General features: G+C 43.6%; 1 protein-coding gene across 3 annotated transcripts; it reads left to right on the top strand.

Annotated features, from left to right (window-relative positions):
- The first annotated feature begins 1,171 nt into the window (after positions 1–1,171).
- nptnb (neuroplastin b) lies at positions 1,172–22,261 on the top strand. 3 transcript variants are annotated; one of them, XM_047042170.1, is made up of 9 exons: positions 1,172–1,574; positions 9,299–9,646; positions 13,637–13,829; positions 14,542–14,636; positions 17,395–17,528; positions 17,656–17,929; positions 20,851–20,872; positions 21,007–21,083; positions 21,227–22,261. In XM_047042170.1, the coding sequence occupies exons 1-8, from the start codon at positions 1,499–1,501 to the stop codon at positions 21,065–21,067; spliced, it is 1,203 nt and encodes a 400-aa protein (XP_046898126.1). In that variant the 5' UTR covers positions 1,172–1,498; the 3' UTR covers positions 21,068–21,083; positions 21,227–22,261. The 3 variants fall into 3 exon arrangements, with proteins under 3 accessions (XP_046898126.1, XP_046898125.1, XP_046898127.1); XM_047042169.1 differs by having other exon boundaries at positions 1,174–1,574; positions 21,191–22,261; XM_047042171.1 differs by lacking the exon at positions 9,299–9,646 and having other exon boundaries at positions 1,181–1,574; positions 21,191–22,261.
- The last annotated feature ends 160 nt before the right edge of the window (positions 22,262–22,421 follow it).

The raw sequence follows: 22,421 nt of genomic DNA, 5'->3' as shown, positions 1-22,421 counted from the left end.
AACATACATAGAGCAAAAACATGCTCCCTCAAAAAAATCTATTTTAATTATAATTAATCACATCAACAACAAACTGTTTCCAAAGGCAGACACACAGTCCCAAATGAGGAGTAGATATCGACAGCTGTCTAAAGCATGTACTTTAATCCCTGCCAAATAAATAATAGCTGTGGAGTACGTTAAACAAATAAGTGACATTTAAAAGGACTTTGAACAAAAGGTACAAAAATGTTGAAATTGGTTAGTCATTAAATGTAATCAGAAGTGCTGGACGACATAATCAAAATGATAACAAAACGTCCCAGTATTGAGTATTTTTGGTGCTCACTTCATGCAGTGTTCGTGAGGCTGATGGATTGACCAATACCATTATCAGCCACATGAGGTCCCTAATGTAACAAAAAGAGCAAAAAGCTCGATAAAACCCTTATATTAACTCTATGATAAAACCCGGCATTCCTGGAGGCCATGTTGGGGTCTTTTTAGCGTCTGAGAGAGAATCCTTAGTAAATGCTGCTTGTTTGCTGTGATAGCACCTTTAACTGACAACTGAGCTCCTAAAGCAAGAGCTCTCCCTCTGCTAAATACAGATGGATGGACAGGCTCCTGGAATGCGCTATGAGATTTGGGGAAGATAAAAAAGACAATGTCTTGTGGAGTTATAGATAAACTGGGGTTGAGGGCATTCTTGATCGGTCGTAATGTTTAGACGCAAACCACTATTTATATACATTTCTTTCATATTATTACAATGTAATAACAGTTAGGCCTATTGGTCTTGCCAGCATAATCTACTGACTCAATATTCAATACAATGTGTGTAATTATAACAATGGAAGGGTATATTTCGGTATGTGCGAAATCTTTCATTTTACAAGAATAGGGGGAACCCCTACAATTTACTTGGCATTATCAACTCGGTGCGTATGTGCGTGCGTGCCTGCGTGAGAGCACTGACTGTGCTGTAGCCTCCGATACATTTGAGGTGCGACTCTATCTAAAATCATGTTAGAGCTGGATGTTATTTGCGACAACAGTTGTCTTTTAATACATAATTAGCGGCTGCAGGGATGCACCCGTCTCCACTCGCTACGTGTTTCTTTTATTTGCGCACATTTATTTTCATCACAGGCCTCGGTTCGCTTAGCGCGCATCGTTCTGCGCATATCTGATCCTTCAGAACTACATCCGTGGACGCTCTTTCTCACTGACATCGAAAGACCTTTCCTCCGCAATCCAATGAAGGAGTCGTATCAGCCAATGGTCCTACATCGGCATCCGTGAGCCGCTGGCTGGACCCGGACCAAACCTGTCGTGTCTTTAAAACGTCTTTTATTTTGAAGGAGGACGTTTTTCGCCTTCATTGACCATAAGAAAGAACTCCGCGCTTCCAATCTGCTATGTATGTTTAGACAATATCTCTGTAAATCCCGCGATCAACATATCTCCTCCCATATTCGTCCTGCCCAAACCCGGGTACTCCCATCGAACCCTAAGAATGCATCCCAACGCAGTCATGCTGGCGGTGGTCCTTTTTGGAAACTTGATGTTGCAATATGTCTCATCTCAGAACGGTAAGAATCAAGATCTGTCCATAATTGTATAGGCGATCGAAGTTAGGAGCACAGTCACTTGTCGTTTCAAGAAAAGACTTGACACTCGGGAGACATGGCTCGAAAGATAGGAAGATAGGGCGTATATGACAATTCACCATATCAGATTGTATGGGACATGGCGCATTTACGCATCGCAAACAATGTTTTAACAAATCTGTTTATATAACTCGGATCGTCTCAGTATTTAGAGTGTTCATATTTTCCGTGACCATTTTCCAATCCTGGCTTTTAGTGTGGGGGAGTGAAACGTAAGTGAATGAGCGCCTCTAAAAACACAATACTGTGGTGGTTCCCTATGACGTTTTAACTTATTCTAATGAAACAACACGTTCGGCTTTGTTATTGTCGCAGCTGAGTATTTGGTGGATACATTGGATTTGTATTTGTCTGCATATAATGCTATTTATAGACGTGAGTGCACCCTTACTATTTAATACTCATACCTCGGTGTCTCCTGTTGTCTCAGGTTGTGCCGTTTACACTATGTTGCTGGGAAAGCAGACAGCTTATCTGAGACAGGTAGTCAAAGAAGCTGTCAAACAAGAAACACTACTGGTGTGTGTGTGTGTGTGTTTATGTGTATGGTGTGTGTGTGTGTGTGTGTGTGCGTGCGTGTGTGCGTGTGTGCGCGTGAGCGAGCGAAGGCGCGCAGGTGTGTGTGTGCGATATAGAGAGGCAAACTGCTAATATTTAGGCATTTAAATACAATCTTCCCTTCTCCAAAATACATCGTTCGTTTTCAGGGCCTATTTAGGCTGATCTCTTTAGTTGTCTCAGTGGAGTGAAAATTCTATTACATAACGCAGTCATAGAAAACGCAAGATAAGCTGTAGCTATCACGTCACGACATAAAGTATTGTTATCCAAATGTAATAGGATTCTGAAGTGATTCCACTTTTTACTCAAGTTAATGACACAGGTGTACCATAACTGAGTGTATACCCTCACTTCAGACAAAACCTGTTAAAAACTGGCATCCACACACAATCTGAAGAATGATGTGTTTGTGTCCATGTGTATTTAGGAATTAAAGATGTCTTCTATCTCTGATAAAAACATAAATGCTTAGGAAAAATGCATTTAGTCTCCCATCCTAGTGTGTGACAATCACCCTTGCTGTCCTGATACAGTATTTCCCTGTCATCACATAGTATTGAACACAGTACTCGTTCTACTAGAGCAACCGACATCATTTGACCAATATAGGACACTGGAAACATTGTAAAACATTATCAGTCTAATTTAACTCTACACACATACTGTAGCACACACTGGTCCTATGGTGGAAGTTATGCCCCTGCATAGGCGGATAGGCTTTGAAGCGCTGGAAAGTCAAATGCCAAGGTAAGCTCTTCTCCATTGTTTGCTGGAGCCAAAGTGGGGGGCATCCAGTAGCCTGGCGTGTGCCCCCTCATGTGCCCACTGGCTGGGGGGGGGGGGGGGGGGCTGCAAACACACAGAGCTGTGCTGAAGCTCCCTGGAGATACTGGGAGACAGATTGGTGCCACCCTGCCAGACTTTTTGTCTGGAAAGCCCAGCCTGACAATGGAGAGGATAACAGCAGTAAAAATGGTTCTATCTCTAAAGGGAGAGTTAATAGATTTAAAAACGGTCAAACCTAGTGATAGAGGGCCAGTCATTGTTTTATTTTTTATTAGATATGAAATAAATGGCATTGGCCGTGATGCAGCCAGATAGCTGCTTTATTATAGTGTTGATGTGTTTGACAGGGCTTATCCATATGGCCCACTATCGGTAGTAAACACACTGCACATCTCCTCCCCTCCTCCCCCCAGCACAGAGCCCTGATTCAGTGGGAGTAGCGGCAGCTCTTTTGATTTCATCAGCGATATTTCTGAAGAGATGACGAGGAGACGACGGTGCTCAGAGTGTGAGATGTAATCAAGGCGTGTGTGAAGCGGAGGAGCCGTTCTCCTTCCCCTGCGCTGGGGGTGGAGGTTAGAGTGTGTGTGTGGGCGGGTAGGAAGGTGAGGGGATGGGGGGGGAGGGGAGGGGACTTGCGGTAGATGGCTGGATTCAGCAACACATATCTGAAGGACTGTAAATAGCGAGGGTCCGCTGTGGCCGCTCGGCCAGGTTCTATTTATAGCGCGGAGACACGGCGTGCGGCGAACTGTGGCTTTAACGCTCCTTTTGTGAAAGTGAATCCATTAACTCTTAATGGAGAGCATCCTTGGGCCTAGTTGCACGGCCTCTCTGTAAGCTAGTCAACTATTCAGGCTCCCCCCGTGAACGGACCGAGTTCTTTATGCATGAGAGGTACAGTATGAGGGGGCTTAACCTGGGGAAACTAACCACGGATGTGTGTGGGGGGAGATAGGGGAGGGAGGTGGGGGGGTGCTGCAACGGGCATAATGTCACGCATCCTCCCATCTGAATGAGCCATTTACTGTACCAGCTGATCTGGTAGGAGTTGAACGCTCCCTCTGTCATAATAACATTTGCTGTTGGAGTGGATTCGCTTCTGAATGTAGATCATTAGAAGGGTGATGATGAGCTCCCGGTTTGCCGGTGGCAACGCAAGAATGACTGGAGCGCCAAAAAACTACAGCTGCCTCTAAAAATCGAAACAATAGATGCTGATTTTATCCGGAAAAAAGACCTAATTGTTCTTTTACAGTAGAGTGTCTCATGGTGGTGGAATTCTTATTAATGCATTCTTCAAGATGAACCACCATCACAGCTGTACTAGGCCAACGTTATCAATAGAGACCTACAGTATAGCATGTAAAAAAATACCACCCTCTCTAGATGAATCTACCGTTCAATCAATACACCATGACTCCATAATACAGGATGGGGAAACTGCACGGCCATTACTTGTATTACTGTCTGTGTTGTGTGTAAAGGATATATCTGTGAGACCGGAAAAATATGCTGTCGGATTGAAGCCAGCTCCTCCACTGAGTCATGCTAGCCTACTGTGAAACAAGAGACATGATGCACTGGTGAGGGCAGCATCCCAGAGTTAGCACTGGCATACTGGCACAAGCAGGCGAGATGCTGGTACCCACACAGACAACCACTTTCAGTAATACTAAAGTACATCCTTACCCTAAGGATTTGGTTTTTGGATCACCATTTGCAACATACAACTTCATAGTCATCTTTTGCGTTCTGTTATAGGCATACTGCATTTTATTTGGAGTATAGAGTGTAGTGCGAGTGAGCTCGTTATTCTCATGGAATAGGAGGATTGTGTGGGTGGTGCTTTATGTGTGGATGTGTTCGGAGCAGGCAGCTGGAGCAGTGGCTTCCCTGATGTGAGAATTGTCATTTGCTGTCCTGCTGACGGGGTTGACTGTCAGCCCTGTGGTCCAGTTAAACGCTGCTGCTACTGCACAGACAAAGCCCCAGTGGGGGGACACTTTGACCTCTGAAAGGGTTAATCAGGGAGAGATGTGTGCTGGTAGTGTGTGTGTGTGTGTGTGTGTTGAAGGGGTGGGATTAGCGTACTACAGCGAGGGATGGTCGGGAGGAGAGGGGTTTCAAAGGGGGGGGTTTGGGATTTAAATCTCATTAAATAGCTGTGACTCTGACAGTCCATCGTGTTTACACTTGGATGGCAGAGGTCACCTAGTCTCCTTGCTGGAGCTAGCGCTTTGCTGTGCTTGGAGCTAACCACTGGTTTGAGAGTAACATCTAAGGAGGTTACTGTAGGAGTCTAGTGTGGGAGTCTACTGCAGGAGTCTACTGTGGGTTTACTGATGATTTGTTCAAATCCACTCACACATTTATTGAGATGCACAATCATTCAACTCACACCGATGAATCATTTACTACTGCCTTGGTTTGTGAATGTCTTGGCTCTCAGCCAGGTATTACACCTTTCACAAGGATGGAAAGGATTGGTTCTTCCAGGGTGCACACTTACAGTATGGATGCATCCCTTACATAACCTTAACTGTACTGTATATAATTGTCATTTAAATATTATTCATATTTGTAAGATTTTTATATTATAAATATCTGATTTTAGTGGTGGCAGAGGCTCTTAATCCTAAACCATGTTTTTCCACATTTTCTTTCCCAATGCGAAGCTACTGTAATGAAAAGTGTGTACGCGTGCAGGAGATTCTGGACTAAACAGGAATAAATGCCCAGCAAGTAACTAGTGCAGTGGCCCCTGAGGTTTTCTTTCAAGCTGTCTGTATGTGTGTGTGTGTATGTATGTGCGTGTGTGTATATGTGGGATTGGAGACTTGGAGGCAGGTTGTAGGCGACTGACTCACACACACAAGCACGCACACACACAGGCTGGCTATGGTGTGGTGCAGGTCTCAGGCTGGCTGTGGTGTGGTGCAGGTCTCAGGCTGGCTGTGGTGTGGTGCAGGTCTCAGGCTGGCTGTGGTGTGGTGCAGGGCTCAGGCTGGCTGTGGTGTGGTGCAGGGCTCAGGCTGGCTGTGGTGTGGTGCAGGTCTCAGGCTGGCTGTGGTGTGGTAAAGGGCTCAGTCCTCAGGGGATTCCTCCACCACCTCACTCTGTAGGGCGCACATGTGACAGCGTCACAGCGTGTGTGAGCGTCACTGACACACACACACATACACCATTACAGACTATACGTTGTATGACACCTGCGCTGCTAAAGCATGTGTTGTGGTTCTTCATGATGCCACACTCGGACTCCATGCAGGGTTGCAGGTATACCAGGGTGCAAATTACGGGGGGGTTTGGGGGGGTCTGACCCCCCTATTTAAGACTTGGAATCCCACAAAAGAAGTAAAAACAACAGGTCGAGGGTTCGATACACGCCCTGGAGAAGAAGTTGACCCCCCCGATTGTCATTGTATAATTCGCACTCTGAGGTATACCGCCATGTGTTGTGTCATCACATTTAAACAATTTCCCCTCCAAGAATTTTCCCCATGCAAGACCCCTGTGAAAGACTGGGTCTAAAATACAGAGTGGATCTTTCTCAGTCCAGTTCTTTGATCTCTCTGCCAATGCTCCAGGAGGTGACAGATTTAGCCATGTGGGCGGGCAGGCTCAGGTTCCCCCTTCTGGGGGAGGGGGGGGGGGGGGGTTGTGTGGGTGTGTGATGGGGAGCTTGATGGGCCCAGATGTTCCCAGTGAAAGACACAAACACTAATTACTCTGCACATCTCTGGGCTCCAGGCGAGGAGAGAGGAGAAGACTGGTGAAGTGAGGCCTGACATTCTTTGAGCCATCTCCTGGCAAAAAGACAGGACTGAACCACCCTCTGAAGATGGCATAGTCTGACCCTCACAGAGGAAGAAAAAGAAGGCACTTGCTTTCAAATATTCTAACTAGAATATTCTATTCTAGTAACCTTTAACAGAAATGTTATTTTAAAAGGGTAATTTCTCGTAAGGATAGCGGGTGTGGATTGAACCGAAACCTTTTCTCTGGCTGGAATATGTTTTTATTAGCAGCACTTGTCTGTTTCGATCACCACTCGTGTACCGTTTTGTAAATGGATGTTTTGCTGGAAGATGCTAGCAGCTAGCACATTGGTCTCCAGAGGAGCACATAGCATGCTGTCTTGATGCTGTGTAAACAGTAACCCTCATAACTCGTGAGGATATGAGTCAGCTGTGTCTTCTTCAAGCTGGCTTGTTAGAACTGACAGGAAAAAAAAAAAAAAACGACATTAACAGCTTTGTAACACCCAAGTATAAAAGACTGGCTATAGTTTATTTCTCAGACGTTTTAGTACACTGAAATGCAAACATCAAAATAATATTTAGATGTTTGCACCATATATATTATTTATAACATCGCTTTAATTGCTACCATCTTGAGTAGCAGGTGTCGTAATTTCTGTAGAACCCCCACCACAATTATCCCACCACAAGAACCACCACTACAAGCCTATTTGCTGATGATACATTGCAGGTCAGCAGGTTTGGCAGGTTGGGGGAGTCTAGGCCTGTTGTGGAGATATACACTGAGGTGTCAGAAGAATCCCAAGAAAATTGTATACAATTATTTTGTTTATACCCGAGGGCGGCACACTAAATTCAGATTAATCTGTGCATGTGGGTTTTAATTTGATTAATTTTTGTAAGTGTGTGTGTTTATTTTTATTTGTCCCATTAAGACACCATACGAATTCTAGCCTCTCCACTTGCCTTCAGTGCAAGCAGACCAGAGTTGGGATTTCAGGGGCGTAGTCTTCCCTGTCCCTGATTCATCCAGGGACACGTGGTGTGGAACAGCAAGGTTGCACAGTACGACCCGTGTTCCGGGTCACTTGGCATTAGCTGAGGTTCATTATGACCATGTGATGGGGGTCTATGGCCATGTGGAGTGGGGGGAGATGACCACTGATGTGGATGGCTAGCATGATTCAGGTAATGAGAGGACGATCACACACAGCCGGGCGCTCAGCCCGATGATGATGATACATTGACCTTTAAGTCTGGCTCAGCCGCAACTGACCTCCTTTCTGAGGATGCCGGAGAGAGAAGACAGACATAGATGCAGTTTGTCTGTTAGAGAGGAATATTACATTCATGTGTGAGGCTGTTTGTTCTTACCCCCAAATGAGTTTGGACTCTTTTTCTCAGACAGAGATGGCCTTGTTTGGCGCCTTGTTACAGTGAGCGGCGCGTGCTTGTACATGCATATTTCAGTCCTAAAGCACATCCGATGACCCCTACGACCCTTATGGTGCATTTCATCTTGAAAGACGGAGATTGAGACAGTCAGACAGACGGAGATAAAGAGATGGAGAGATAAAGACATGAAGAAAGTGTTTCAGCTGCTCATTGCTCATGATTTCCTATCCTCTTTCTTCTTTGCATTTACATTTAGCCGACGCTCTATTCCAGAGCGACTTACAGTAAGTACAGGGACATTCTCCCCAAGGCAAGTAGGGTGAATTGCCTTGCCCAAGGACACAACTTCATTGGGTAAACGAGCACTGTAAACTGTTGTCTTTTTGGGACAGTATAGTTACATTGTAGGTACATTCTTAACCTGTAAACAGGGAATGTTAGGAATGTATCTATAACGTCCAAAACAGGCTGTGACATTCAGTACCTCTGTAAGACCTTAGGGAATGTTACAAATGTACATTTCTTGAACTTAATTTTGTTGGGAAGAGAATATTCATTCTTGCAATTTAGGAACCATTATCTATTCCATTTTGAGCTTGAAACTCTGAGAAAACAATGTATAACTTTCTCAGGAATAAGAAAACAACATTGCAGTCCTGAAGAAGAACGTTGAATGTAGCTTTGAAAGGTTAGACCTATTGATGGAACAATTATGCTTAAAGTGTGGTGGGATGGCAATGGTCAGTGGGACTTTTTCTCTGCGTGGTGGTGTCACGGGTTTGGACAAGGGTTTTTTTGACCTCGGCTGAAGGTCATGTGTTCCCGAGTGGGGCCGGGGGACTGATAAAGAGCCACATTAACAACATTGGGTTTCGAGGGCCATTAACCTGTTTCTCATCTAATCTGTGAATTTTTTTATTTTGCCTTTTCTTAAACTCAACAATTCTTCCACCCAATTATGCTTGGTCTTTAGCTTCTTCTTGTTTTTATTTAATCATCCTCTTTTTCTTTTCCTTGTCCCCTGATCCCTTAAATTTCTTATTTCTGCCTTTCCTTGGCCTCTCCATCCTCCCTCCACTCTAACCCCTCTTCTACCCCCTCTCCTTCCCCTTGCCACCCCAACACACTTTTCCTCTCCAGCTGGGTTTGTGAAATCGCCCATGTCTGAGACAAAGCTCACAGGGGACACCTTTGAGCTGTACTGCGATGTGGTCGGTAACCCCACCCCGGAGATCCAGTGGTGGTATGCCGAGATCAACCGCGTCGACTCCTTCAAGCAGCTGTGGGAAGGCGCTCGCAAGCGTCGCGTGTCCATCAACACAGCCTACGGTGCCAACGGTGTGAGCGTGCTGGGCATCACGCGCCTCACGTTGGAGGACTCTGGGACCTACGAGTGCCGGGCCAGCAACGACCCGCGGCGCAACGACCTGCGCCAAAACCCCGCCATCACCTGGATCCGTGCCCAGGCCACCATTACCGTGCTGCAGAGTGAGTGGTCTATGTCCTGTAGTAACTAGATGGTGACACAAACTTACAGTCCCCGCACCCCGACCTCGCTCCGTAAATACCCCTATCGTGCGTGAACCCAGCTCTACCAAAGCTGTCACTGTGGCCAGACAGAAATAAAATAAAACACCAACCACTTTCTTGTTAATTGTCCGTTTTCGAGACTGTTTTTCTTTCTGTTGGGAGGAAGTTGTACTTTTCTTTCCTCTCACAATCTCATGTGTGATTGCTGCCTTTTTGTGTTTTTTGATTCTATCATTTTGATTTGGATAAGTTGTTCCTCAGTGTTTCTTGTCCTGTCCCCAGCAGAGTTAGAGGATTCTCTGAGTACAGTACGCTGCCTGCCTGTCCAGAACTTCCTCTGAATGCCTTGTTGTACTGTAGATGACTACAAACCCAGAACCACCCCCACCCTAGTCTCTGTCCACCTACCACCTCTCTCTTTCTACACTACCATTTATAACGGGTTTGATTTGTGATTGATGTTTGTTATCAGTTGTTAAGTTTTTCCCCATTTCTGTTGAACTTCTGTCGCGTTGAGTGGGTGGTTTTATTTACTTCAAAGCCTAACATATTACGCCCTGTCTGTGGCTCATAGCCTAGGCCTTGCGGCGCTTTGAAGTCGTGCCGCTTTTTTTGTGCATCTCATTCTGGGGAAGAGGGGGCTGATGGGAAACGTAAGAAGACACAAGGAAGGAGACAACCAGGTGTACAGAGTACCCCCTGAGTTAAACTCATATCAAAGCAAATATCAGTTATGGTCTTCATATTTGTATGGGGTACTCCACTGAAGGATCAGGCCCAGTAATGGTCCTCGGTGTCTTTGTCCTCTTGGAGGTTTCCTTTGTGCAGCAGAGTCTCACTGTCTCTCGGACCTGCGTTCTGTAGTACCTTGTGCCTTCTTAGCCAAGTTTTAAGTGTTTGACTGTGAATCAGTAATGACATTATATCCTGGTACTCCCCTCCTTCTTCCTCTGCTGTATGCATCCAAACATTTCGATCACACTGAATGTCAACTGGACTCTGCTCATTTGGGCACGCTTGATCACTCTGCCCATTGGAGCACAGGGATGTGTGGAATGTAGCTCCTCCCAGGCAGCTTCTCTGTAAGGCTTAGGGGAGCCTGCTCCTGCGCATTAGCTACTGATCTGTCTGTCGTACTCCCTTGTTCAGCGTGCTTTCCCCAGCACTATCAAATGGCATGTGTTGGCTGTACAATGCTCCACACTGCATAATCTGCACTTAAGCACAGATCACTTCAAGAGCTGCTCAAGGAGTGACTCAAACTCTTCAAGACAAATCAATGTACACTTCCTGAACCCATCATTTCCCCCCCCTAATATCAAGCAGTTCAATTAGCGAAAATAACATCATGCATTCAAACCGCCCACAAAAAATGTGTGCACATAGTATTTATACTGACCTCTTGTCATTTTACATATTCTGTCATTACTGAGCATTTATGTTCTTCTTATATACATGTAATATGTCTGTGTCATTACATGTCATGTATATAACAGGCTATACATTCTGCACCGTTAGAAGCGTCTGTGTATAGTTTGTACATGAGGAATGCGATCTAGTATGTGCTATGTCTTGTTTTAGCTTTCTTGCTCGTTTAAGTTTGTGACCGTGAATAGATCTACTTCTGGTTTAATTCACAGGCATTTAATCATGTGCAGGCTGAAGAATTGTTTAATTGCTTTGCAACTGACTGACACTTCCCATGTGGTATTTTTAGGAAATCTTCCTTGCCCCCGTAAACCTCAGGCCTAACACCCACCTAGCTACACACAGCCCCAGTAAGGGTTTTCTTATGTGCCCTCCCCCACCTCAGTTAAAGAAGCTGTTCACTTTAATGTGAGCTGAAGAATGATTGGCTTAGCGATTACGCTTCTGTGGCCAAACACCCTCTTTATGCCAGCACGATGGAGCAATTACTGTCTCAGTGCTTAAGAGGGGTTCATGTAGGTCAGTCAGGGATGTACTATAATGTGATGATAGGTGGTTACAGTGTCTGATCCGATGACTTTACTATCCCAAATACAGCCGTGGCCAAGTGTGTCACAACTCACAAAGTGTGCGCATGACAAAGCTTCATTGATTTTTGTCCTCCTTTAAGCAGGTGTCCTACAAATGACCTTCTGTGGTAAAGCTCCTGGCGACCACGGTGCCTTATTTGTCTGATGCTCTTTTCTACAAATTGTTTCTGTCCATATTCTCAGGATACTCCCAATATGTGGGCCAACTGGTCTGCCTAGTAGAGAGAGAGAGAGGGAAGACAAGAGAGAGGGCGAGAGAGAGAGAAAGAGAGGTTAAGAGATAGGAAGAAAGAGAGAGAGATCCCTCTGGCTATTGGGTATACAGAACTGCAGGAGAAGGTGCCATGAATGCTAATAGAAGCCACTCGCCAGGCCCTAGTGAGCCTCCCTCTCTCCCATCCCCCTCCCACTCTCCCAATCCTTTACTACGCTGTAGTAGTGGCAGTAGCAACAGCCAATAGGAAGATGCTTACGCTCCTCCTCCCTACTCCTCCCCTCTGGGGTTCTATGGTTGCCATGGCTGCCCCGCCCTGGAGGGGGAGGGTTGGAGGAGCTTCCTCTGTACTACTCCAGGCAGTGAGGGGAGGTAAAGCATGGGGAGGAAAGGAGAGAGAGAGAGAGAGAGAGAGAGAGAGAGAGAGAGAGAGAGAGAGAGAGAGAGAGATGGGGCGAAATATACTTCCTGTCTGTGCTATGGTGACACATCCTGCCTCCCTGAATGTCCTTGAGATGGACCCTCCCTGACAGTGTTAAATAGCACACTAGGTCACACCAGGTTACAAGTGGAGGCAAGCTAGGTGTGAGGTTGGAAAGGTGAGAGTCGAGGCAGCAGTAGATGTATATATTCTGAACTATTTGATGTATTATTTTAATGGTTACGGATATTTTCAAATAATTTTAACAGGCTCAATAATTTAAACAGGTTCATTTCCATAATTTTTATACAATCCCAATATGCTTTTCATAAAGGTTTAGTCCTGTATTGTACGAGTGCTTGTATTGTACAATATTACATTGTGCTTAGATCATAATGATGTTAAACATGTTATTTCTGCCTACATGCCTGAGGTCAAACGTTACATGCAAATACTACAGTAGTAGCTGCGTGCTTCGTTATAAAACACATATGCTTTGATGTTGTTTATCGCCTTAAACCTCCTTATTGCCATGACTCACATAAGCCTTTCACGCCGATACGATTATCTATCATCTCTGACCTACGCAGATAGCTCTATAACTAGAGCTAGAAATCTCCATTATCCATGGCTTGAATAAAGTGGCACACTTCATGTATGACATATCTCGTTTGCATTTTCAGATTTTTTTGCTAACCTAAATTAAAGACTAATTTACCCCATGATTAAATAATACTTTGGTTAAACAAATATCTTTTTAATTTGAGTGATATATGAGCTGTAGAAATTTTGAGTTTTTGCATGTGTTCTAATGGATATGATGTCTTCAAATGTTCAGAGACTGAGTGTCCTACAACTAAGCATCCCTGGGCCTGCCTCCTCTAAACCCTTCTTTCCCCATGTTGAAAATGTGTTCTCCCGTGTGTCACTCCAAAAACGAGAAGGTGGGTATGTAAGTGCATGGGACTGGAGAAAATAAAATCTAACATTATCTACATACTTAGTGTATATAATATTTATATCTGCCAGAAAATGACGATGAACAGGGTCAAATCAAGGACATAGTAGTAAATATTGAATGGATAGAAGATGTACAGCATGCTTTGCTATGGAATTCATCCAACTTGTGGGTGTATGCACTGCTCTGTGTGTGTCTCTGTGTGTGTGTGTGTTGTCTTCTCCTTATGCCCTCTCCCTCCCACACAGGTCCCCCACAGCTTAGCTCTCTTGGGAAGAGTTTAGCTAAATGTTGAGCCCCAGTTCTGTGATAAGGGGTGGCTGTCTCTCTGTTTCAGAGCCAAAGATAAATTCATCCGACCAGATCGTCTTGACCCCCACGCCTCATGGCACCCCCTCCACCTCCGCCATTCCCGTCACTGTGTTGTGTAACTTGACCAATGCCCACAACACCCACCACGAGAGCTTCTGGATGAAAAACGGTGTTGAGATTGCAGATACGAGGAGCAAGGTGAAAAACACAGAGTACAGGTGAGACAGCAGCTGAGAGAACTCCCGAAACCAATGCTGATCATTTGCCCCGAGCGGTACAGTCAACATGACTCAATGGTCATGTTTGCTACAGTGCTACTGTGTGCATGTCAGTAGATATCAACCTTGAATTGAGACAACCGGAACCTCACTTCTAACCCAAAGATGGAAATAATAGACATGTTCCCAGGGCCCAGGGTAAAAACAGTCCTGGCACACCCAGTACCGACACACACACACACACACACACACACACAGTCGTTTTAACAGCTCCAGTCCTCACAGGGCCCAGCCATCAGAGCGAGCACCCAGCCAGCATCCGCCACCCCCGTAGACGTCCCTCAGCCTCTCCCCAGCCACATGATGAGACCGCCGGGCAACTTCCTGTCACATTACATCAGCACACCGCTAATGTCTGACCCCAGCGAGTAGCCCCTGCCGCTGCCACAGCGCCCTCACATCTCAGCCTCAGAACCCTCGGCCTTGTCTCATGAAATACAACTGAACGCCAACGTTTGTTTCTGAGTGGTCGGAGGCCTGTTGCACTGACGCACATTGAGACAGACAGGCATTATCGTTGATGCATTCCAGTTATCAATTTTCACTTGTTAATCGACCTTGTCGCTCTATGGGACCAATGATAGTGAATGTATTCTGCAGTGTTTTAAATTCAGGAGTTGCAGGGTAACACAAATGTGGTGATTTGTTGCAGGATCAAAAAACCAAGGGCAGATGACGCCGGGGAGTACATGTGTGTTTATACGTTTGAATTGGCGCCAAACGCCAACGCAACCATTGAAGTGAAAGGTAAGACCCTACCTACATCCAAATTCACTTTGTATTGAAATCACAATCTCGAGATATAGCCATCCAAATGTTACTGTGCATTAAGCTTCTATAAAGAGCTTCAGGTTAAACACTTTCTATATTACCCCGCATGGCATATTTCCCCATAAACCAAGATAAAGCTGCCTTATGAATGATAGAGCAGGTACAATGAACGGTTTGCGTGCAGTGAGCCGTATCTCCAAGCATGCAACAGTGAGATGTTTATTCAGCCTGTGCTGTGGAGATGACAGGGTGCCAGGGGGCCATCTGTAGGCGGCTGTCACTCTAGGATGCCACACAGAGGAAAGGCCAGACAGCTCAGCCACACACACACACACACACACACCTCACATACAGTAGAAACCTACAGGCTAGACCCCACGGTAACAGAAAGCTATTAATAATAATGCCAGTCATAGCCTTGCAACTGAAAGTATTTAGATTTTGTTTCGTCAATTACCAATGACTTTAATAGGAGTTGTGTGATAAGTACAATTTCCATCATTTTAACTGTATTTGTTCGATACACATCATATGATAGGACAGTAATTAATTATTCTCAGAATTTTCAGTCAGCATAATGCAATTACATCAACTTGGCAGATGGAAATATATAAGATAATATAATTGCATATTTAAAAGCATATATTAATATTCATTGATGTGTAAGAAACTGTGGACTAACAGAGAATCTACCACACTGGTTAGATTAGAGTTGACAGCTCAGCCAACGATGGGGAGTTCTCACTTAGAGGACAGACTTGTGAAACCCTGTTAGAGAGGAGCTTGCCTGTGCGTAGTGTTTAAGCCAATTTGTTATGGCAATGCTGCGGTGCATACTGAGTATGCCCCGCCTGTTTTGCCATGTCTGTCTTAAGCGCTGCCTGGTTGCGTAACATGGGTGATGACCGCGTGTGCTTTGCTTCCGCTAGTCAGGATATAACAGACCTCATCTTCAGTCAAACTGCTGCTTGCTGGCCTTGGGCTGGCAGGGCGGTCGGCTGTGGCTCCTCCAGCCACTATGCATGCCTTCACACAGTAACTGAAAAAGGCTGAAGATATATAAGGTGTTGAGTTACCTTTGGTATGATGGAAATAGGGATCTTTTTTTTATATCTTGATAGACATCCTATTGCATGGTTTTCTATGTTGTGTGATTTACTATGCTTTCAGTGGTCTACCTCGTGGTCTGTCTGAGCAAAGATGCATATTGCACGTATTTGAGAAAATACCCACCCGCCCTTGCCCTGGTTTTTAAAGGTCATTCAGCACTAGTATGGGGGAGGGGTACCTGGTCCACCACCATGAGGCCTAGTACAGGAGTCCAGGCCAGCCTTGCTCTATGCTCCTGGCAGCAGTGCCCTGAGTTCCCTCCAGCTACAGTGTCCTTGGCACTCCCATCCCTCCAGCACACGGCTCAGAGGCAACAGATGGAGGCTTGTATGTTGCTGTGGGATTAGGGCTCAGAATCCGGTCCCTCCATTTCTAATGGCAGGAGTTTATTGTCCATGATGATAAGCTGCCGCCCTGAGAATTTTTTTTGGACCTTCAGATTTGCGTTTCGCATTTATTCTACATGGGTTAACCCTAGAATATGAATGCAATGAAATGGTTATAGATGCTGGGAGATGGAGATTTATTTTATTTTGCATTTTTAGACCAATTTTATATCATGAACTGTAATTCTTAAATCCATAAATTGTCACATTTTTGTCAAATGCTCAGCAAACCCAGTGACTAAGAATGAGATCCAAATAAACTACTGTAATCATTGCATGCAATATGACCTGTCTCCCCCCCTTAAATCTTTCTGACTTGAGAATGAGCGATATTATCCATCAGTTGCATAGTGGGATCAGTAATCTCTGACGGTCAGGAGTGTGAAATGGAGGCCTGTGCCTGTTTTGGCGCCACTCAGAGGGCAATCTGTGTGCTGTCAGTCAGAAGCATCGTACTGTGTCGGGGATCAGGCAGAGATAAACGTTAGCCCCTCCCACCTTCAGAGGGCACGTGTGCACCATAATTAGAGTTGAGTGATGTCACAGGGGGCTCAGGCCACTCCTGCCCTATCATCCACGCGCAGCAGAAAACGTTCACTCCAGGCCTCCCTCGGATCCTGCTTAATTGCATGGAAGGAATTACCGTAATTTTCAGGATTAGCGTAAGGCTGTTGCAGTTATCTCAACACTGCAGACGAGTTAAACTGGGGATTTTCTCTGAAACCAGTTGAGTTTCACCTTTTGAGAAAGTGTTGTGATTGCAAACGCTCGCCTTTGAATCCTCCAGCTGGATGACTCGGCGTGACACACGTGCATTCAGACCTCAGCGTCTGGAACTAAACCCCAACGAAACACAAGCTTTATCTTCATAACAGCTTGGCTATCGAGTAAAACAGCTCAATTTGTCTCCCCTAGTAATCACTAAGATGATTTGCACTCATTCTGGTCCATCTCCAGGGAAGTCAGTGCCCAGCAGCTAAATTACATAACCATCTCCCCAAATCCATAATTATATCAGCACACACTTTCATGTACATTTTAGATATTACTTACCCTATCTAACAAAGGTCCCTTAAGCCTGTTCATGTCATCTGATATGATGTACTGATGTAGTATTTGAGGAAGCTGAGGACAAATTATGCCTGAGGCCAAAATGCGTGCCTTTGCGTTGAATTTATTCGATTCCAACCCATATTTGACCCTGTGAGAATTCCCTGGATTTCACTCTGTTTTTCCAGCTCCGCCAGACATCACAGGCCACAAGAGGAGTGAGAACAAAAACGAAGGGGAGAGTGCTCTGTTGTACTGTAAGTCTGTAGGTTACCCCCACCCAGTCTGGACGTGGCTCAAACTCGATGGAAGTGCTTATGTGGTAAGTGTCCACTTTCTCACACTGTCAACATTTATATCCCCATCTGCATTACATGTGCACAGTGTGAGTTATGCGTGGAATGCAATAATTGTGCTGAACTGATAAATAAAGCTCATCTTTTTTCTAGGACCTTGACAACTCATCTGGCAGATTTTTCATCACTAACAAGGACAACTACACAGAGCTGAATATAATCAACTTGGACATCAGTACGGACCCCGGTGAATACCGGTGCAATGCCACCAACGTCATTGGCACCACAGCCGTGTCCTCCATCGTGCGGGTTCGCAGTCACCTAGCGCCACTCTGGCCTTTCCTGGGCGTGCTTGCAGAGATCCTCATCCTGGTGGTGATCATTGTGGTGTATGAGAAACGCAAGAGACCAGATGAAGTTATGGATGGTAAGACAACCTCTCATTAGCTAAGATAAGTGATGCACCAGTACTACTGAAAGCTTTCAATGAATTAGTGGAAAAGGGTTTTAAAGTCTTACTTTTTCAAGTAATTGACATTTACAAAACCTGTATGCCAACGGTATGGACCACATTAGTATCAGCTGGGGCACAAACATGGAATTCAAACAGGGATCAACACCCCTGAAAATACTGTCTCTTGGAAAAAGAGGTCTCCAAATCAGGACTGGAATAGCAAGTCAGGTATCTGATTAAGGGTCGGAAAGTAGGGTCAACAGTCATGGAAAATGGATTCAATCAGAATGTATCCCGCAGACATTTACACTGTTGCTAGCGAACATGATGTGAATATTCATTCGTTTAACTCTGCTGCGTTGGCAGTGGAGACTTGGTGAATCATTGACCTCTATCGTGGGATATACTCCCTCGACATTCGACCTGCGTGGAACGAGGGGGAGGAGACATTGCCACATATTAGATGCATGCTAATATGACCTTTCTAGGATCACGTTAGGAAATCAAGAGGGGGTCCACAGCTAACCTTTCAGGGTTTGCTATTGCTGTGCCACACTAATGACTATAACAAGGGACCATTTTGTTACCTAGTTTAAAAACAATAATGGATCAGTTTGAGATCTTATTTTAGCCAAAGGGCATGTCTGTGCGAGGTGTTTGTTGTAAGAGGCACTTGTCTGTAAATCTGTAGTCAAATATAGTAAATAGTAATAGTATAGTAACTGAATATAATTGAATTCACTTCAAAAGTGAACTAACTTCATATGAAAATGTAAAGAGTAGCCATGTACTGTAGTTGTAAAAACAGTGTACAAGTCAAGAAGAGTTCTCGATATCAGAAGGTCTGTTTGCTCCAGTGGATTCATCACCTAAACCAGCAAATTGGGCGTGACATATGCATTTTACTTTTTACTATTATTTCTCCCCCCCTCCTCTTTCCAATTGGGATCGTTGTCTGTATGGGTGGTAAGTGAGACATTATGTATGCTTCTAGAGAATGTTTCGTATCAGCTTTTATCCGTTCCTACTACAACCCATTCAGACCTCGATGTCAGGACGTCGTCTCTCTGATGCCCAATAGTTTGGCTTCATTTAGTAACTCGTGTTAAAAGTGACATTCATCACTCACATTCATTTCCATGTAAAGGGCCTATGCAGTTTTGCATGATTTGCACGAGTATCTGAACTCAAGACTCACAAAAAAATTATTATAGACCTGTAAAAACATTGCAATTGTACTGCCTCAAGCTGTCATTACTTTAAATCAGAGTATCTTTATCAAAAACAAAATAAAAATGCTATTATGTTTGTGAAAGAAAAGGAACATTTACTATTGAAGTTTAACAGCATGTTAAGCATTGTTTGAATTGGATAGCATGTATATCATGCACGCCACTGCCTAAAACATCACAGTACATCCCACAAGGGATGTCTAAAATATACACACAGGGCAAGAAGAGAAGGATTAATGTAGATTAGATTTTCTCATGTCATTCAAATCAAATGTGAGGACTCAGTGCTCACTCAACCATCCTCATGCTGCGTCTCTGATCCCATCTGGTCTTCTCATGGGTTTGACGTACATTATGAACTTGATGGAGGAATTGTGGTTGAATGCTCATAAGGATTTTAACTTTAGAGCTCTGGACCAATGTTTTACATTTTGGCCATGAAATACTTTCCTTTTTTACTGTGCATTTGACTATTTGAAATGTTCTAGGTGAGGTAACAACTCATAAAACAACGATTGAATGGTAAATTAAATTGCGTCAAACACTGCTCAGCACAGAAAGGCAAGGGGCTTCAATTTGCAGAAATGATTATTAGGCTGCTGGTTCTCAGTAATCTGTGCACTGCATAAGTGTTTGTTGTCATGACCCTTAGGCACGGAGTGTGCTCATCATTGTTTTTGCCTGACTAGATAACTGTTCACTCAGGGGGTGGCCGAGCTCTCAGGTGGTAGTGCAGGAGTGAAGCGGAGGGCCCGTAACAGGGGGTGCACTGACAGATGTGCCCCTGCTGAACCCAAATTTCTCCCAGCCATGCTGTCTTGTCTCCCACTGTGACCTCCATACCTGCTCCATTTAAATGCTGGGGAATGCTGCTGCTCTCAGAGGCCACATACAAGCTGCATGCAATGGAAATGATCTCTGTGTGCATACTGACCTGTTTGCTCATTCACATGTATGACAAAAAATTCACGCCACCTTCGCACCTTTTAAACAACAGGGTCTATGAACTAACAGATCACTAGTCTTTACATAGTCGTCATAACATTCTCTCAAACTGCACGCTGTGTACATCTTATTTTATTTTTTATCTTGGTTATATTACTAACTCTGCCTTCTTACTTACTAATTGTACTAAGACAAAGCCATTTGTATTTTGGCATTGTTATACAACAGTTATATGTATTGGGAAAGCACTGCCTGTGCGTAGACTGTAATGTATACTGTCCAGAATAGAAATATTATATAAAAGTATAATAGATGAAGTCTGTAAGTCACTACCCTAAAGCAGAAGACCAAATGTTGAATTTCAAATGATATATGAAACGTTTTGAATAATCACTCAGCATAAACTCAGAATACAAAGTATTCTTCTAAATCCACCAAATGGTTTGGACAAGATAACTACCATACCCTGCAAACAAAAAAACGTGCAATGGAACCTCACTATGCACACCGTAAAAGCTATTCCACAAAATAACTCCTAAATAAAACACAATCTTTTCCATGTGATAGCACGTAACAGTTAAATCATCAATGCAAACATTGAATGGTGAAAATGCACAGCTGGATTGTGCTTGATTTGTACTGTATGCTACTTGTAATGTATCTAATGTCATATTTTCCCTTTTAATACTTGTCCCATGTTCTCTCCCTGTACTGTAGATGATGAACCAGCTGGACCAATGTAAGTGTCTAGCAATCAAGTATTTTGTGTAATGGAAATGTACAGTAAAATATAAAAAAAATTACAGTCTTCATAATGCATAAACTGTTTATTTATCCTATAATCACAAAATAATTGTTTGCTTTTTAAACCAGGAAAACAAATTCAACAAACAACCACAAAGACAAAAATGTTCGCCAGAGGAATTTAAAATAAGATGCTAATTGCTGTGGTGAGTATTGTGATCCAGTTTAGATATCTAAGGCAGTCTTCAGAGAGTTATATGACTGTACGTATGTATATTAATACATACACCTTCCTTGTTATTTCCATACACAGATGAGATGACTAACTGCATATCTTGACCATATGAAGGTATCAGAGGAAGGAGCAACTGGAAATTCCTAATGAAGCACATATTTCTCCTCTTGTGACGAGAAACAATAATATCAGCACAACACTGGCAGAAACGAACAAAATGGCTGTCTTAAGCATGCCTTGTTCAGTCTTACAAGCAGATTCCTGGGAGAAGATGACTAAATCCACCATGAAGGTGTACACATTTTTTTAAGTGTGCTGTTGATGTCTTTTATTAATTTTACCATGTCCTCAAAGAGGTGATCCTTTTTGTATTACATATCATGTAAAATGCATGCAAGATTATTACGCAATAGGATGCTCAGAATAGACCTTTCTGTTGTTTTCCCTCATGTTCGTGTGGCTTTTTGCGTCAAGATGAATTATGTTTTTTAATGAAATCGTCCTAAATGAAAAATACTGTTATATTCTTGAAGAACTTTGTACAGACCATCGTCATTTAACTATGTTTGAATTTTTTGTGAGGGGGAGTCCACTCTTAACAGAACTTTTATGATGAAGCAAGGGCTTCGATGACTGGCAGTATTTAGTTGAGAATGATAACAACATTTACTACTATGTATCAAACTAGTTAAATAAAATGGCAATTAAGTGTTTTCTTTTTTCCAGAGTAACTTAGGTGTCTTGTATATGTTGCGGTATGAGTGTTCAAATGATAGCAAATCTGTAAAAAAAATATTATAATAATATCAATTTTATATTTCCCAAATTATCTAATTCATTTTTATTCATTTATTTTCTGAAATTGTACAGCATGGCTATTATCCTATGCAATATGTATTCATATAGATATATTGAAGGCAGTTTGTTTTTTCTCAGTCAAGCTTTAATATTGTGGGATCACTTGGAAGCTGGTATAGCAAAATGCACTGCTGTAGCTGCATGAATCCTCTCTATCAATACAGTGTATCCATGTGTGTTGCAGTGCAAATGGACCTACATTAGGGTGGGAATGGAGGAGCTACGTATATAGCCACGATTAAACATATGAGACCAATAATTTTTTCAGAATAAAAAAAGCTCCAAAAATCAGTCTTTGCTTCTTTTGGTTTTCAAAAAAAATAAATCCTTAACTTGTTTATTACAATATATCTGAGCAGTTCTGAAAGTTCCTTCTACACCTTGGTGATTACTATGTGTGAACATTCACAGAATCACTAGCAAGGAAAACAATACAACCCCCCATTGCCCT

This window comes from Hypomesus transpacificus, chromosome 19, assembly GCF_021917145.1.
Source record: "Hypomesus transpacificus isolate Combined female chromosome 19, fHypTra1, whole genome shotgun sequence".
NCBI classification, from domain to species: Eukaryota; Metazoa; Chordata; class Actinopteri; order Osmeriformes; family Osmeridae; genus Hypomesus; species Hypomesus transpacificus.
The sequence above is the reverse complement of the archived record's forward strand: the minus strand, read 5'-3'. Positions and strand labels throughout refer to the sequence as shown.

What these genes read in the sequence shown, in the direction of transcription:
- nptnb (XM_047042170.1), top strand. Translation starts at nt 1,499, where the DNA reads ATGCATCCCAACGCAGTCATGCTGGCGGTGGTCCTTTTTGGAAACTTG. An exon ending in ATATGTCTCATCTCAGAACG is followed by an intron (nt 1,575 to 9,298) that starts GTAAGAATCAAG and finishes TTTCCTCTCCAG; the next exon opens with CTGGGTTTGTGAAATCGCCC. An exon ending in ACCAGATGAAGTTATGGATG is followed by an intron (nt 17,930 to 20,850) that starts GTAAGACAACCT and finishes CCTGTACTGTAG; the next exon opens with ATGATGAACCAGCTGGACCA.